We start from the raw sequence: 18,923 nt of genomic DNA, 5'->3' as shown, positions 1-18,923 counted from the left end.
TGGGCGGGGCTTTCCCCCTCTGATGACACGTACAAAGAGAAAATGTCAATCAAAGTGTTTCTGCAGACTGATTTGATCAAGTCTGATTATTAAAATACAGAATTAATTCATGTTGACCATTAGTGGCTGCTTATATTTACACACTGCTGACACACAACTGGGTTTAAACCCCTTATAAAAGTGATATTTTTGCATAGGTGCATTTTAAACTGCAGCGTAACATCAACTATAATTGCGGATGCTGCAATGTGACTACATACTGTGATATTGATGAAACAATATGTTGTGCAGCTCTACTTCTAACAACACATGATCAGAACATGCAAAAGGAAGAGAAACAACAGACACACACTGAGCTAAAAAGACAAGACCCATCAGGAACGACACACAATGAGGATTGCAACAACTACTCCATAAAACACACAATGAGAAGAGAAGATGAATGGAAATGCAGGGTTGCAAAGGTAATAAAAAGGAGATGATGTAGGGATACAAAAAACAACATGGCCTTGTGTGGAAATGCTGTTATTTAATTTATATATATATATATATTAGGGTTGTCATGATACTGGAATTCAGTACCAATTGGTACTAAAGTTATAAAAATGTCCATTTCCCGCTGACATTTGAGCACGTTCTTAAACATTGCTGACTTGCCATGGTGTTCATGTGCTCAACAGAAATGACTGTGATTGGTCGTGAAGGTCATCAGTTCACCAAACTCACCGCTTTGAAACACTCCTCTGTATTTGCGGTTACAGTAAACAGCGGTGAGTTTGGTGAACTGATGACCTTCACGGCCAATCACAGTCATTTCTGTTGAGCATGTGAATACAATGGCAAATCAGTTCTGTTCAAGAATGCTCAACAGCGCGCAAATGTTAACGGGGAATGCAGTAGTGGCTCTAGTTTAAATGGCACCCTGGGTGAAACAAGGGTGTCCCCATCCCCCAAGAAATGAAGTTACTATGTGGTTGACTTTATATATATTTTAAATATTTATACATTTTAAATATATACATTTAAAATAATTATTATAAATACATTTAATTTTATTAATTTGTTTTTTCAATAAATATAAGAATTTATTTATTATTATTATTATTATACTATTATAATTCTAAATAAATAACAGGAATCAATCCTGATTGTAAATGAAAAACAATGTAAAGACACAACTGGAGTAATATTCTAAGACGTTTGCAATATATATGTAAAATATATTTGGCTGCTTACAAAAAAGTTTGATTGAACAATTGAAAAATAAGGAATTAATACACTTGTAAATGTTAGTATTGGAATTTTACAATATTTATTTTTGTATTATTACTTTTACTTACTAATAACAACAACCTAAAATAAACCATCAGCATTATTTCGCTGGTTATTATTACTCAACTGATAATACAATACACATTTTAATGATCAAGCTTAAACATCCATCAATATTAGCAATTGTTATTTTATATTTGAAGATGGAAATTTGACATTAAATATTTTTTTATTATTAATAATAACAATAATAATTAAATCCTCCATCGGATCCTACATTTATTATATTATTATAAAATATTGTTTTTATAGTTCTTTTTGTTTAATATTTTCATTCCAACAAACAACTACAATATAATTTCTAAAAAAATAACTTTAAATACGAACAGAATAGTTAACCTGATTACAAATGCTATTTCATCAGAAAAATCATAACTACAACTTTTTTTTATATACAAAGTAAAAAAATGACATGGCATAAACTTAACACACAGAATAATGAGAATAGTTGGAGCTCTAGTGATAAGCATAACAAAGGACGAAATACACACGGGTGTACAGTAAGAAATGAAAGCGAGGGCTGTAGATGGAGTGTTTATTAGTACCCTGATGGTGTCCGGGTGATGAATGCACAGAGGCGCCAGGGGTTCCTGAGGGTGTCCTCTCTGTATTGGGGCCCGTTGACGTGGGAGGCGCCCCGCTGTAATGATGGCCCATGGGATTGACAAGGTTTTGGTCGTAGTGTTGTTGAACTAGAAACACACCAAATTAAACAGTCAGTACAGACAAGATCTACTTTACTCCATTCTGTTGCATAAACATACATCGAAAATGTGCAAATGACAATCAAAACACAAGCATCCATCCTCACTACAAAAAAGTTTTACTGTAAATGAACACCTTGTAGAGTTGTAAAAAACAAAACAACGAGTGACAATTTAACGAAACCATTTAGTGATTGAATGTAATGACAAATGGACAATGTGTCGATAATGCTTTGTCATTACAATACATACAATCATATTCACTACACGCTACATTTCTCAAATATTTGTCGTGAACCAACACAAGGCAGGAGACATTCATAAATACTTCTAACAAATCTAATAAATGTTGGAGACATACTCGTTACATAAACGCACTAAACCGCACTTCAGCAGTGTTTATTTGGGGGCGCACAAGACAATCTGCTCTTGAGCAGCGTATATTTGAAGCCATGCACAAAGTTATGCACGAAAAGAGGAAATCAAGCAAAGAAATTTGCATGCCCGTATGTCCACGAGGGAAATTAACGAGGGGCCTATGTATTTTCAGAAAAACTAAATATTGCAATGTCAGTTTTTCCAGTATCGTATGCATCCCTAATTAAGACCAACCTGCATTTGATTGGCCATTGACAGTCGGCGTTTGGCTGAGGGGTGGAGCTCCATAACCAGGGTGAGCTGGTGTGGGCGTGGCCCCTTTCCCTTGAGAATACTGCTGCAAAGAACTCTGTGTAGGTGGCGGTGGCATGACTGTAGAAACCGGTGGCTGTCCGATGCCAGTCTGAGAGGATCTCAGCGTGCCATACTGACTGCTCCCAGGGGCTGATGGGTAAGAAACTATGGGGTATAAAGGAGCGCCGAGGTTATTGCTACTAGAAGCTGGAACCAAACTGGGCTGCATCTGCTGAGGCTGGGCATGAGTTTGCCCATGTGAGGGCTGACTATACGGCTGTCCGTAATACCCGGCTGGCATAGCGTAAGGTGCGGCCTGCTGTAGTGACGGCACTGGGGCATTGGAGGTGGAGTACGGGTGGGCAGCTGTCTGTGATCCTGGTGCTGCCGGGTACAGTGACGGCCCTGAGCTGTTCTGATAATAGTTCCCACTATAGTCTGTGCCTGAAACTGGGATTTTGCCAGCAGGAGGAGCGCTGTGTCCTGTCATGGTGGGGTAACCAGCGGGCGGAGCAGAACTGTAGTAACTGGATGGCGGATACATGGCAGGGTACGCCTGTCCTGGACCTGTCAAAACAAAAATTCAGTTTATGCAAATGACATGCAAATGCACACTTTAATCATTAAACAAATCATAGGTTTTATACACATCGACCTAAAAAAACCAGCCGTCCGTGAAACTTGAATCAATCTTCATTTCCCTAACAAATTAGTGCTGTGATGGTAAACCTTGATAGCCTAAATGTCTAACATATTCATATATGCTCAAACTCAGTCCTGGAGGGCCGGTGTCCAACATATTTGAGACCCAACCCCAATAAAACACACCTAAACCAGCTAATCAAGCTCTTTCTAGGTATACTAGAAAATTCCAGCCAGGCAAGTTGAAGGAAGTTGGAGCTAATCTATGCAGGACACCGACCCTTCAGGATCAAGTTTGGGCATCCCCGGTATAAACTGTCTTTTAAACAGTAACCAAGGTTATTATAGTTCATTTAAATATTCATTCATTCATTCATTCATTTTCTTGTCGGCTTGGTCCCTTTATTAATTTGAGGTCGCTACAGCGGAATGAACCGCCAACTTATCAAGCAAGTTTTTACGCAGCGGATGCCCTTTCAGCCGCAACCCATCTCTGGCAATCATTTAAATATTGTTTATTGTTAGTTAGTTATTTTGTAATATGTAATATGTAAACAGTTATTTCATATTTTAGACACTAAAGTTAAATAAACAAAAACTATATAATACTTAATAACAAACTACACTACCAGTCAAAAGAGGGCCAGTAGGATTTTTTAATGTTTTAAAATAAGCTTCTCCTGCTCACCAAAGATGCATTAACTTAATTAAAAACGCAGTACAAATTGTAAAACTGTGAAATGTTATTGCATTATAAAATAACTGTTCAAAAGTTGTCTATCATTTTATTTTATCATTTCAGTTGAAACTACATACAATAATAACGCAGTTATTCAAAGCTTGTATAAATATTTTACAATTTTCTCATTTAATAAATGCCACCTTGAAAAACAGAATAATTTCCTTTAAAAAACATGAAAAAAAATTTAAACAAATATACAAACTACCGGTCCGTTTTTTTTATGTTTTTTATTTTTTTTTTAAGAAAATTATTCTGTTCATCAAGGTGCCTTTTATTAAATGTAAATAAAAATGTTAAAAATTTTAAATATTTATTTATTAAATGTTTTATTACTTATTGTTTGTATTTTGAAAGTCCAGTAATTATTGCTTTTATTACTATTACCATTAATAAAATTATTATTATTATTATTAATAACAATTATTAATAGTAGACTGATTTCTAAAGGATCATGTGACTCTGAAGACTGGGTACTGAAGCTGAACATTCATCTTTAAAATCACAAGAATAAATGATTAAATTAAATGATAAACTACGTTTGAACAGTTATCTTGTATCTCAATAACATTTCACAATTTTAGAATGTGTAATATATTTTTGATGAAATAAATGCAGCCTTGGTGAGCAGGAGAAGCCTATTTTAATATATTTAAAAATAATACTGACCCCAAACTTTTGACTGATAGTGTATAATAAAACATTAATATTGAATATTTTAAAACTAGTGTCTTAATGAATCTATTATATTTATTTCCTTGAAAATAACACCATGTTGACATTATATATTTACATGTCCAAGGTACAATTAGCACAGATTATTCTTTGGATTTATTACTTTGGATTTATCACTCAATGGTAAAACTATTGATGGCACTTTTGAAAAAAAAAAAAGCAAATTTATATTACTTTATATATGAAATTTAACGACAAGTACATTTATTATTAAATTAACATTATGTTAAAAAACATATCACACTATAAAAGCCATAAAAGAGGGCCTGGATTTCATATTGAATACAAGTTTTTATTAATTACAGATTAACAGATTATTAATAGCTAAAGGGAAATGTTAGTATGACATAACTAAGTATGACATAGAAATAAAGACAATACTATATTTCACTTCTTAATTCTGATCGATTAAATGACCAGACCTTAAAAGTAGAATATTCCAGACCTTTGAGTCTTTTATAAGCCTTGAATTACTGAGCTAACAGAAACAAACCAGACGCTAACAGGCTAATAGCAAACTGACTGACATTAACCTTATTCAAAGCACACAAAGAAGTTGTATAAAACTAAATAGACAGCTATGGATAAAAATTAACACTTTATACCGATGCGTAGCGGTCGACGAGTCGCGGATGACAGGTGCTAACGTTAATGCTCGGCTTCTGACAGGCCTCAGCTAGCTCACCTTTACCAGCTTAACGTTACTGGTTTAGCATTCAGCTCGCTCGATTAGCCTTGTCATTTATTGGGGTAAAGTTGGTTTATTATTCGCACATTCAGACTCACACCTTCTTAATATAATTTCAGAGCAGTGTTCTTTGCAAATTCAAGCCGAATGACTTTAAAAGTGCAGTTAATTAAATGGTGCTAATGTTGTTTTGAAGTGAAGCGATTTTAGACCGAATATTCAAAGTAGCACGGTTAACAAAATACGGGCAGTGTCACAAGTTTTCACTCTTCAAAAATAAACAAATGTCCAAATATAACACCAACTTTACCTCAATTTAGCATTTTAGCTTATCATTTAGCCACTTATTGCAGCTTACGAATGTGAAAGTGGTGTTAGCTTTAGCGCGTTAGCTTTAATCCCGTACCGTTCTGACAGGGCACCGTCGCCGCTCCGCCTCCGTTCTGCGCGGAGCTCATGCTGTAGTTATTGACGGCCGACTGCGGGTTGCCGTAACCCTGGGTTGACATCTCTGTCTATCTTTCTCGAGAAAAAATAAAAAAATAAAGGACGCTGTCACCAGTTGTGAGTCTCCATCGACCTGCCAGCCGATCCGACCGACTAACGGCGAAGCGGAGGATGATGATGAAGTCGATCACGGCCCGGTGAATCTGGAGATCGACTGCCGCTTCAAAATAAAAGTCCGCAGATAAATTTGAATTCTTTTACATTTTTCCCTCAAGTTCTCTTTAACGGAGAGCAGGTTTTTCCAACATATTTCTAAACATAATAGTTTTAATAACTCATTTCTAATAACTGATTTCTTTTATCTTTGCCATGATGACTAGAGTACATTGCTAGTAAAAAAAAAAAAAAAAGCAGTGCAAGTTAATCCAATGAAAAAAAAACAATCCAATTAAATGTTTGGGTAATCTTTAATCAAAATCTAATCATCTGCTTCTGCTCTGGAATGACAGTCCACTTGGTGATTGTGTCTGATTAGGTGAAATGTGCTTAGCCACGCCTCTCCAACCGTTATTTTGCTAAGAGTGAAAGATGAATAGCATTCAAGCTTAAGCTGTGGTTACTCGAGTTTGAGCTTGCGAAATTCTGTTGTACGGCGCTGCAAAAAGGGGTGGGATTAAACAAGATGATTAGACATTTAAAAAAGCGTGCGATTGATTCATATTTTAAATTTCTTTTCAGAGAGGTCATGTTTTGATCCTCGATTGGTCTCACGCAGTCAAGTGTTGCGATTTTGCAGGTCAAGCAGGTCGCACACCAGAAGCGCCGCTCGGCGGCGCGCCACGCAGCGCCATGTATTTTAGAATTCTAAACATAGGTTTATATCAGGATACACACACCGGCGCCGCAAGTCGGCGGCTGTCGGCGGCGCCCGGCGACGGCTCAGGACGCAGTTGATTTTTCAGCCGCGCCACAGAGCGCCATCTGATTAGTTTCATGTTAAATATCATTCGAATGTGCGCGTCTGGTGTGCGATACTTTAAACTGTCATGTACGTGCTGTGTCGCGGCGCCGAGCGGCGCTTCTGGTGTGCGACCTGCTTCAGAGATCACCAAGCTTGAACTTTGCAATGCAGCGAACTGCAAAACTTGATGCACGACCTTGCGTTTTCCGGTCTGACGCATTCGCATGCGTATGAATTGAAGTCAATGGGGAGTGCGACTGCAGCTTTAAAAATGGCACTCATTAGGCTACATCATTAATATTTACATACATTTTTATAAAACATTTTTTCTTTAAATTTTTTTATTCAGTGAATTTGTAAAATTTTTACTTAATTTGGGTAGAAACTATTTTAATTTTATTCTACTATGTAAAGATACGAAATATTAAGCTTTGTTAAAATGTTTTTATTCTAAATTCATCAAAAATAAATTATTATTACTATCATTGTTATTATTTTACATTATTATAAAAATGTAGCAATAGATTATTTAATATTAAAGAATACCTAATTTAAAAATATGGTGGAAATCCAAATCTAGTTTACATAATCAACATGAACTTTAAAATGTTTCTAAATAAATTTATCTTAGCTAAATTTCATAATTTACAAAAAGATTATTGTAAAATAAAGCTTTTAACTATTAATGCGACTGAACATGAAAAACATATATAAATGGCTTAGTTTATAAATGCATTATGTAATGTTGAATGGGGCAGGGTTTTTTGTAACTTTTTTTGTGAATGACAAACTGAAATGTACAAACGTACCCTAAGTGACGTATTTCAGATTCGCAAAAATGTAGACAGCGCCTTCTAGTGGATTTGTCAACTGAAACGTACCCTAAGTCACATATTTCAGATTCATAATAATGTAGTCAGCGCCCTCTAGTGGATTTGTCAACCAACAAATACATAACTTACCCTAAGTCATGTATTTCAGATTTGCAATATAGTAGATAGCGGCTTCTAGTGGATTTGCCTACTGAAACATACAAAACGTAGATTAAGTAATATATTTAAGGTTCGCATTTATGTTGATAGCGCCCTCTAGTGGATTTGTCAACCAACAAATACATAACGTACCCTAAGTGACGTATTTCAGATTCGCAATGTTATAGACAGCGCCCTCTAGTGGATTTGTCATTTGAAATGTCCAAAAAAAACTTACCTTAAGTGACGTATTTCATATTCACAAAAATATAGACAGCTCCCTCTAGTGGAGTTTTTAACTGAAACGTACAAAGCGTACCCTAAGTGATGTATTTAAGATTTGTTTATTTTTTGTTATTTTTTTATTTGCGGTTTATTTGTCATAATCCTCAATGCTATGATTTCTGTGTAATAAATACCACTCCCTCGTGCCAGCAATTCAGCATTGTGTGTTTGTGCTGGAGGCAAATATCTGCTTGGCACTGCCTTTACATAACAGCAATAAAACGAGATTATAGTTATAACAGGAGCAGCTCGATTGACAAAGATGGATGGAAAATAACCGCCTGGGAATCTGTTCTTACACACACTTGATTCATCATTGCTCAATGAAGCCCCTGCATCACATTACAACCAGTTCCTTCCATGTTACCAGCAGCTTTACTCATATCTACAACTTCTGCAATTTGTGGAACGAGCAGCTTCCTTCACAAAAGGCATGACTGCCTTCATCTACACTATAAACAATATTCATAAACTAACAGGTTCTGTATTTCGTGATTCACATGCTTTTTTCTGTTTATTTACAGTTGAATTGGAATCTTGATCTCTTCTGTTGACTTTTATAGTTAATTCAGTTGTTTCAGATAATTCAGAATGACTTTTGTTAACATTTTTTGTACACTACCTGACAAAAGTCTTGTCGCCTATCCAAGTTTTATGAACAGCAAGTAATAACTTGACTTCTTGTTGGTCATTTGGTATCAGAAGTGTCTTATATGAAAGGTGAAGGCCTCTAGATTACACTAATTTGAGCTCAATAAAATCTGATCATGTCTTGATGTTGACTGATTTGATGAGGACAGTGCGGTCTGACTCTGCTCAGACTAAAGTCTCATCACTGAACAGAAATAATGTCCAGTATAGAATATAAAGTCCTGCTGCAGTGGAGACAGAATGAATATTGTGTCTGACTCCATCATGAGCTTGGAGGACTGCATCCATACATCTCTGACATGACTCACATCACTGATTAATAAAGTCATCTGGAATGAAGAAGAAAGCCTTCAGCAGGATCCCAGAGTTCATCAAGAGTCTTTGTGTTCATCTTCAGCGCCTCCTCCTTCATCATGCTCAATAATGTTCATGTCTGGTGACTGGGCTGGCCAATCCTGGAGCAGCTTGACCTATAGGAGCTTTGATGTGGAGGCTGAAGTATGAGAAGGAGCGCTATCCTGCTGGAGAATTGTCCCTCTCCTGTGGTCTGTAACAAAAAACTCAACCACACAAATGTAACTAAATATTTTTTATTGAAAACCTCAGTAAAAACATAACTGTCAATAATTGATCAATAACTGTCAACATTACACATAATCTATAAGTAGAAGTAGCCGTACAACAGATACTTGTTAAAACCCTGTTTAGCTCAATGAAGCTCCAGGCTTCCTATAGTGCCACAAAACCATTAGAAGTGTTAAAGTCAGCATGAAATCCTAATCACAACACTATTTACTTCCAAAGTGAACATCAATAATTAATGATTTTAATAGAAAAGGTATCAAATCTGAATGGAGTTGAACATGAACACATCCAGGACCACTGGAAATACACGCTTCAGCCTACATTTCTGTCAAACCACATTGGTTTGACTGCAGTTTGCAGGTGAAATGAACACCAGGGGGCAGCATGAAACCAGCAACCTGTGTTCCTTTACACACTCATGATATTTACATGCGCATATTATCGACAAATACAGGATTGCTTTTGTGTAGTTCTTTGCACAACACCGAATAAATACCACAATTGAATGTAATTAATGGAATATGTTTGCCTTATCTATCAAAATATAGACCATTCTTGCATGATCAGCTTCTTTGTCGCTCACTTTGTATGCTGTTATGTAAATTATAAATAATTATATTATCAATTTCTAAATATGTTTAGAGACTAAAGCATTATTTTAATAAATTTATCGGTGTGTTAAATCTGTTTTGTTTAAATGCACCAAAATTCACTGCCTATATTCACTGAGAAATGGAGGACAGTATTCATTTTCAAAACGGGCTGTGCATAATTATGCTGAGCACTTTATGGATAGCTATTAAAGGGAAAGTTCACTCAAAAAATTCAGTCACCATTTGAAGATGTTTTAAAAAATATTGGAAACCCATAACCATTGACTTCCTTTTGTTATACCTAATATGGATTTAATGCACCAGACATTGTGTTAGAAACTCTCATATGCTTGACATGTTTGTTTCTTTGCTGTTTATATGCTATTTTCATCAACAGCACTCAATTTTTGCATCTCATTTAAATACACTATGAACAGCAGCTAAGCTAATTATTTTTTATTATTCTCTATTGCCACCTGGGGATACTCATCCCAAGGCCTGTGCAGTGACACATGCGATCCAAGTCTTGGATGAGACGATCCTAAGGTATCCATAATCCTGGACCAGGCCGTATTGATGCTGTGGCGGTCATCGAGGAATTGAGTGCATGATTCTTGAAAGAACACAGTGACAAAAGAGTCCCTGCATTGATCCTGTGGACCAGCCTCAACACCCCCTGGTAAGCCTACTCACACCGGCAGCTTCTCCACAATGGATATCCAGCATTCTCCAGCCTCCGGCGCCTAGAGACTTCAGCTCTGCACAGGAAGTTTGGCCAGAATAATAATGGTCGTGCCCAGCAGAGCCTTCAACTCTCGAATTTTGAGTTTACTAGGACTAAGTTAAGCTTCTTTGACACAATCTACATTGTAAAAAGTGCTATGGAAATAAACATGAATTGAATTAAAGGGTTATCGAATTCCAACATTTTTCAAAATATCTTCTTTTGCGTTTCACAGAACTGTTAACTCTTAAAGGTAAATAAATAATAAGTAAATTGAAATTTCTGTATGAACAATCCCTTTGATAGATTACTTTACAGCGATGATCAGTTATTCAAATCTTTATAAGCTTCTCTCACTGATCGTTTTCTCATTTTGCAGCTTGCTTCATTCCTCTCATGCATGCTTTTTAGAAAAGCGTCAGCTCGAGTTCACAGAACTCCATCATTAGAGTATGAAGGATTCCCAAGACCCTCAGCATCCCCCATCCCACCCTTCCGACACGTCCTTTTCCTCCAGAGAACCACAGAAAGCGCCAGAAGGAGCAGAAAAAAGCCGATGGATCCTCCGATGACCCCGGCGCTCAGAGCCGCGTGATCCACTTGAGGAGCCTCATATTGGGCGCACGACTGTTCGCTGAGCCCTGCTTCATTCCCAGCCGCCACACACACAATCTGCCCAAATTTAAGCCCAGGGATGACACCGCTTCTCAGATGCTCTCCAAAAGTCTGCACGGAGCTTTTTTCATCCTTTAGTGAAACCTCGTAATGCGTGACTGTGGATCGAGGTGCGCACCAGAGTACGGAAACTCCTCCACCGGAGCCCGGCCGGAGCTCGCGCAGATCTGGAGGTTCAGGTCTCTCCTGCGGGCCGGTGAGTCCCGGGCATAGACACCCGGTTTGGGCGGAGATCACATCACAGGGGCTCGTTTGTACCGCGCACGGGTCGTAATCGCACGGCCTGCGGATTGCACGAGAGATGGTGAGTCCCGGAGCCCGAGGAGAGTGTGTGGTGTGTGTGTTTATGTCATCATAATCGTCCTCCACCTCGATGATGCGCACGCGTGTGTGATGCTGAGATGGACTGGCGGAGGTGGAGCACACCGGCACACACACCTGGAGGAGCAGGAGGAACCACAGCAGAAACATCTCCAGCCTGGACGGAGGAAATCTGGATTAGTGTCAACAGTTTCATTGCATAATTATACACTTACGGTAAAACAATAATCCAATAATAATCGCAGGATCAATGCAAAATAAATTATGTATAACATTTATGGTACAATAGTTAAGTATTCACTACTGCTTTCGATTTGTGCATTAATCTTGTTACAGTATATCTCAAAAGGTCATGATTTGCAGTCATTTAATTAATTCGTCTGATATATCAAATGGTGCACACACTGAATAGCACACACTGATATTTCCTCAATTTAAATATATATATATATATATATATATATATATATATATATATATATATATATATATATATATATATATATATATATATTCATTTATGTTAATACCAACCCAATGTTCAATGTAAATACGTGCCTCAGGTTGCATTTTGTCTGGGTGTGTTTTGTTGGAAATTTCAAATAACAAAACCACTAGAGGGCACTGTCTACATAATTGCAAATCTTAAAGACATTACTTAGGGTACGTTTTAGTTGACAAATCTACTAGAGGGCGCTGTCTACAGTTGCGGATCTGAAATGCATCACTTAGGGTACGTTTTGTACATTTCAGATGGCAAATCCATTAGAGGGTGCTGTCTACATACACTGAAAAAAAGTGTTGCATGCAGAACTGTTGCAAACAATTTATTTGTGTTGAATTTAAACAAACAAATTAAGTTTAATATTGTTCAACTTAATTTGTTTGTTGAAATGCAGTCCAAAAAAATAGTATACAACCACTTAATGTAAAAAATCCAAGGAATCATCTCTGAATATTTTTTTCAGTGTAGTTGCAAATTTTAAACATTACTTAAGGCATATTTTGTATGTGTTAGTTGACAAATCCACTAGAGGGCACTGTCTACATTTTTGTAAATTTGAAATACGCCACTTAGGATTTGTTTTGTTAGACATTTCAAATGACGAAACCACTAGAGGGCACTGTCTACATAGTTGCGAATGTTAGAGCCATATCTATTATGCAAATTGTAAAATATTATGTATAGTTATTGTTATTTGTTTATTGCATTTATACTGTCTACAATCAAAATAATGTATAAATTATTACTGCATGCTTTAATTATGCCTTTGTTTATTAATGACTGATCATGTCATATCCTTGTTGTAAAGAGAGGAAGAGACGGAGTGATACAGTTTTTGACCGTCGTCCCATATTGTATCGTTATATAAAGAAAAAGATTGTTCCTGCTTTGAAGAACAAATAAACACAAGAAAAGAATATAATGACTTGGATGAGTTCGTCGCGTCAGACTGGTTACTTAAAAGGATCATAATTCCAGCTTGGATAATGGAGTGCCATTATAGTGAATCTAAATATGTATTACTTAATGAACGTTTTGTACATTTTAGTTAACAAATCCACTAGAGGGCGCTGTCTACATACTTGCAAATCTGAGATACATTCCTTAGGGAATGTTTTGTACATTTCAGATGGCAAATCCACTAGAGAGCGCTGTCTACTTTCTGTATATCTGAAATACGACACTTCATCCGCCTTTCCACTGCACACGACATTTGGACACGACTGTCGCAATACGCCCTCTTCTGGCAGTCGCACAGTATTTTCAGTGTTGTCGTGCACCAAGGGAGAGAAGCTGATTCTCACAGTGTCCGAAATAAAGGAGTGCAAAAGCAAGAGCCTTTATCCTCTGTGCGTTTACATGGTTTAGTGAATAAATGATTACTAGAAACTCATAGACCGCTAAAATATTGGAGGGAATGTGGAGACAACATTAAAATATATATGTTTATTACTTTCTTACTTACATTTATGAACAGAAATGTTTATTTTCAATAGACTTTTTATAATTCAAAAAAATAACCAAATAAACTCCTATTTCTCATCTCGCGCACACGGACCTGCTCGTACAACACTGGAATACATCACATCCGGTCGGTTCAAATATTTCAACGAATCCGCAGCTCAATTCGGATCTGATTTTTTCGCATACGGAGATGAACGGAACTCCACGCAGCTCTATCTAAATAGTTACCTATCTGAAATATATTACTTAGGGTCTGTTTTGTATGTTTCAGTTGACCAATTCTCTAGAGGGTGCTGTCTATATATATTTGCGAAGGTTGATGTCATCATACTGCCCCCTAGTGTTCATTTCACCAACAAACTCCAGTCAACCGTTTGTTTAATTTTTTAATTTTGTTTTTGTGGTTGTTTTGTGGCATACATTTCCAGCGAGCCTGTATTGATTGATATACTAATGTGTTCTTTACAATAAGAAACAAAAATGTTCTTCCAATAACTGGTCACTGAAAGGTTAAAGGAACTGAAAATGGTTATTGTACAACGTTACAGTATTTTAAAATAATTTTTAGGGAATTTGTACTATGATACGCCTACCAAACACTATGTAGCAGAAACCAATTGTCATAAAAACACTTCATGATTTGTTGTTTAATTTAATTTAAAGTTTTATCTACATTTTTTTAGTTTTATAACAATTTAAGGTGATTTATTTGTCATTTTATTGATATATTTTAATACAAAGGTCTTTTTTTTAACTTTAAAAACAAAATCCTTCAGCTTAGTTGCTTTATTAATCAGGGGCCACCACAGGGGAATGAACCACCGACTACTCCTGCATATGTTTTACACATTGGATGCCCTTCCAGAAGCAACCCAGTACTGGGAAACACCCATACACACTCATTCACAAACACACACTCATACACTACGGCCAGTTTAGTTCATCAATTGTCCTATATATGTTTGGACTGTGGGGGAAACCGGAGCACCAGTAGGAAACCTATGCCAACACGGGGAGAACATGCAAACAGTAATGCCAACTGACCCAGCCTGGACTCGAACCAGCGACCTTCTTGCTGTGAGGGCACAGTGCAAACCACTGAGCCACCGAGTCGCCCCGTCTTTGTTTTTAAATAACATATTAATACCAGATTACTGCTTACCAGTGATGAGTTGCAACTAGAAGGGCATCCGTTACAAAAAATATACACTGAATAACTAAGTTGACGGTTCATTCCGCTGTGGCGACCCCAGATTAATAAAGGGACTAAGCCGAATAGAAAATGAATGAATGAATGATACTAGATTACTATAATAGCCGGCTGCAAATGTCATTTGGTTTTCAGTTTCCAGACATTTTCCGTCAGTCTCTCTGAGAGTTTGAGTATATAGTAGCCCGACGGCTCCTTCTGGACAGAATTAAAGTCATCTAAACAGCAGATGTATTTTTACACAGGACACACACTGCGCTGCTCTCTCACACATCCGAAAGGAATGAAGCTGGAGGCCCAAATTTACTGTGGGAACCTGAAGAAAAGGGGAAGAGGAACTGAGGCCAGACTGATGAACACACACATACACACACACACACACACACACACGCGCACACACACACACACACACACACACACACACACACACACACACACACACACACACACACACACACAAACATCAACACAACCCTGAACCTTCCAAGAACATCCCCCATGCAGCACACACACACACACACACACACACACATCAGCACTGAACGAGGAACCCAAGCCAAGTGTGTGTGTGTTTACAGTATATGTGACTCTCTTTCAAATCTTTTTCCAAGTGAAGTTTAGCTTTATACTATTCATTCACTCATTTTCCTTCAGCTTAGTCTCTTTTTTCATCAGGGGTCACCACAGCGGAATGAACCGCCAACTATTCCAGCATCTGTTTTACACAGCAGATGCCCTTCTAGCCACAGCCCAGTACTGGAAAACGCCCAATCCAATTCACACACACTCATACACTACGGCCAGTTTAGTTCATCAGTTCCCCTATAGTGCATGTGTTTGGACTGTGGGGGAAACCGGAGCACCCGGAGGAAACCGATGCCAAGACCAACTGACCCAGCCGGGACTCGAACCAGAGACCTTCTTGCTGTGAGGCCACAGTGCTAACTACTGAACCACCGTGCCGCAACTGTTGGAGGTTATTCATTCATTTTCTTTTCAGTTTAGTCCCTTTATTAACCCAGGGTCTCCGCAGCGGAATGAACCACCAACTTATCCAGCATTCGTTTTATGCAGGGGATGCCCTTCCAGCTGCAACGCATCACTGGGAAAACTGTCGGAGTTATTAAAGTTTATTAAAAAGAAAACACAAATGAAATGGTAACTATTAAGTAAATAAATTCACACATACGCATGCATATACACAAATTAATAATGAAATATTAAACAAAATATAGGTTTTATTTGAAATTTTGCTAAATTTAGATTTATTTCAGAGAGTTCTCATTTTTGTTTAGGTTAATTTAATGTAATAAAACATCAAAAGAAAAACTATATACAAATATTTCTTTAAATAAATTAAATAATAATAATAAAGAGATAGTTTAAACAAGATTGCAGGTTTTTTCTTCAAACTATTTACCAGTTAATCAAACTTTTAATTACAGCAAAACTGTGTCACAAAAGAAGATATTTTAAAGAATGTTTTGATTATTTTGATTATTTTTATTTAGGATTTTAATGTAGCAAAATTGAAATAAAAAGAGATTAATTTAAACAAAACACAAACTTTTTTTTAGATGAAAGGGATCGAATTAAAGTTCAAATTAAATTTCGGTCATCAGATTTAAAATTCTGTCAAAAATAAAATTAAAGTCATCAATCTTTCTTCATTGATGTCCATAGTTATTTTTCTCCTATATTTATATCAATGGCAATGGCTACCAGTTTCCTACATTCTTATATATAAATAAATAAATATATATATATATATATATATATATATATATATATATATATATATATATATATATATATATATATATATATATATATATATATATTGAAATAAAAAAGGACTAAGCTGAAAAGAAAATGAATGAATAATATGGAAATATTTATTGGAATTATTATTATTAGTTTTACAGCAGTTTCCCCTATAGTGTTAAAGTGGAAACTGGTTCTCATCATAATAAATACACTATAATATTTTCTACATTTATTTGGATCACCATAGTTAGCAGTCAGATAAATAAATTAAACATTCATTCATTCATTTTCCTTCAGCTTAGTCCTTTTATTCATGAGGGGTCACCACAGCGGAATGAACCGCCAGCTTATCCAGCATATGTTTTGCCTTTCAAAACTTGATGGCCTTCAAGTTGCAACCCAGTACTGGGAAACACCTATACACACTCATTCACATACACTATGGCCTATTTGGTTAATCAATTCCCCTGTTTGGACTGTGGGGGAAACCGGAGCACCCTGAGGAAACCCACGCAAACTAAACACAGAAACACCAACTGGCCCAGCCAGGACTCAAACCAGCGACCTTGTTGCTGTGAGGCCACAGTGCTAACCACTGAGCCAGCATGCCGCCCCTAAATAAAACATAACTACATATCTTATAATTGATATATTATAATATGTTAATAAAATAAAATTCTGTCTTCATTTACAGTTTCTTTCTTCAGCTAAACACAAAAGAAGATATTATGAAGAATGTTTTAATTTAACTTTTTTATTTCCATTTTAAATTTGAATTATATAATTTACAGTTTCTTTCTTCTGTTGAACACAAAAGAAGATATTTTGAAGAATGTTGGAATCCTGTAACGAACTTAATCCATTTGAGTAAAGGAAGCAGTTGGAGCACAGTAAAACCCAATAAATGAAGAGAACTCAAACCAACTGAGTACTGTTAAAGGCAATAAGTTAAGGCAACACAAACCGTTTGAGGAAACCAATTGCTGCAAACCATTTGAGTTAAACTAATCTATATGAGTACTGTGAACTTACTCCATGAGGTCTATTGAACTCATTACCTTCAACACTAAGTAGAAAACTCTTTTCAAATGAGTAGATTTAACTTTCAGTAAATTTTGAGTTCACAACACTCATTTCATTTGATAGAGTTAAGTTTTACAGTGTAGATATAAATATATTTACACTTACAAAAATTGATTTTTTTATGCTTGTTCAAACTACTTATTTAAAATAAGCTTGAGCAACATAATTCCTGAGATTTCAGAGGAGCAACTTAATAGTTTCATGTTCAATCCACTTATATCTTAAGTTAACTTAATCGATTTGTGTTGGGACGACATGAATGAACTGTATGAATAATACAACACATTCACACTTTTCCTTCATACTTCAAGTTTCATCACAGTTTTAAAGCAGTCGCCCCAATAGTGTTTGGGTGGAAATGGTTCCCATGGTAATAAACACACTGTAATAGTTCCTACAGTTATTCAGATCATCAAAGTAAGCAGTCGAAAAAATAAATAAAACCTCTCTACAAATATATATAAAAACACACAAATAGTTCAACTAAATGTTAATTTCTGTCATCATTTACAGTTTCTTTCTTCTGCTGAACACAAAAGAAGATGTTTAGAAGAATGTTTGAAACCTGTAAACATTAACCTCCATAGTATTTCCCCCATAATACTTATATCAGTAAATCAGATACAAACACATGGACATATTTAGAATTATCCTTCATTCACACTTTTCCTAATACTTCAAGTTTTCTTGAGTTTACTTCAAGTTACCCCTAAAGTGTTTGGGTTCAAATGGTTCCCATGGTAATATTATAGTTCCTACATGTATTCATATGACCAGTTAACAGTAGTGGAGTGAAGCAGAGTTAAATGATTCTCCTACCTGTTTGAGTGCAGTGTGAACACTCCAAGTCTGATGGTCTCTCTCTCCGCAGACAGATTTTGTCTCAATCTAATGCGTTCTTTCCTTCACCTTCTCTTTTTCCGTGGGCTGAAAACCCCTCCCTCTGCCGTCCGCCCTCCTCCATCTTCTGTTCTCCCCCTCCGCGTGTCTCTCTCTTCTCTTTTCAGCTTTGTTTGTGAGTTTTCTGCCGCTCTGCATGCTAATTCTCCAGCAGGAGACGTGCTGGAACTCATCTGGAGATCAGCAAACGTGTGCAAATGAGTTCATGTCTACAATGTTTGTGCATGGTGAACTGTCAGGGATGAAAAACGACAAATCAACACGCAGGA

The 18,923-nt window shown here is 36.5% G+C and overlaps 3 protein-coding genes across 4 annotated transcripts in view; 1 reads left to right on the top strand and 2 right to left on the bottom strand.

Annotated features, from left to right (window-relative positions):
* The window catches only part of sec24b (SEC24 homolog B, COPII coat complex component), a 36,922-nt gene extending 30,784 nt beyond the window's left edge, over window positions 1–6,138 (bottom strand). For both annotated transcript variants that reach the window (XM_087281041.1, XM_087281042.1), the window contains exons 1-3: window positions 5,919–6,138; window positions 2,649–3,275; window positions 1,878–2,024 (exon numbers count right to left, since the gene is read on the bottom strand). In XM_087281041.1, coding sequence (XP_087137167.1) covers window positions 1,878–2,024; window positions 2,649–3,275; window positions 5,919–6,021 — 877 coding nt within the window. In that variant the 5' untranslated portion in view covers window positions 6,022–6,138. The remainder of the gene's footprint in view (window positions 1–1,877; window positions 2,025–2,648; window positions 3,276–5,918) is intronic.
* Window positions 1–18,923, top strand: part of rgs14a (regulator of G protein signaling 14a) — a 438,366-nt gene that overhangs the window by 165,293 nt on the left and 254,150 nt on the right. The gene's annotated exons all lie outside the window — the stretch shown is intronic.
* On the bottom strand, window positions 9,402–18,639 carry si:ch1073-303k11.2. Its single transcript, XM_087281236.1, has 2 exons — window positions 18,574–18,639; window positions 9,402–11,882 (listed from the first exon to the last, which is right to left on the bottom strand). Exon 2 carries the CDS (start codon window positions 11,873–11,875, stop codon window positions 11,159–11,161), a length of 717 nt encoding a protein of 238 aa, XP_087137362.1. The 5' UTR covers window positions 11,876–11,882; window positions 18,574–18,639; the 3' UTR covers window positions 9,402–11,158.

The sequence above is a fragment of the Danio rerio genome, chromosome 14, assembly GCF_052040795.2.
Source record: "Danio rerio strain M-AB ecotype USA chromosome 14, GRCz13ab, whole genome shotgun sequence".
NCBI lineage: Eukaryota > Metazoa > Chordata > Actinopteri > Cypriniformes > Danionidae > Danio > Danio rerio.
This window is presented reverse-complemented; position numbering and strand designations above follow the sequence as displayed.

Coding starts and splice junctions, on each gene's coding strand:
- si:ch1073-303k11.2 (XM_087281236.1), bottom strand. CDS start 11,875: ATGTTTCTGCTGTGGTTCCTCCTGCTCCTCCAGGTGTGTGTGCCGGTG.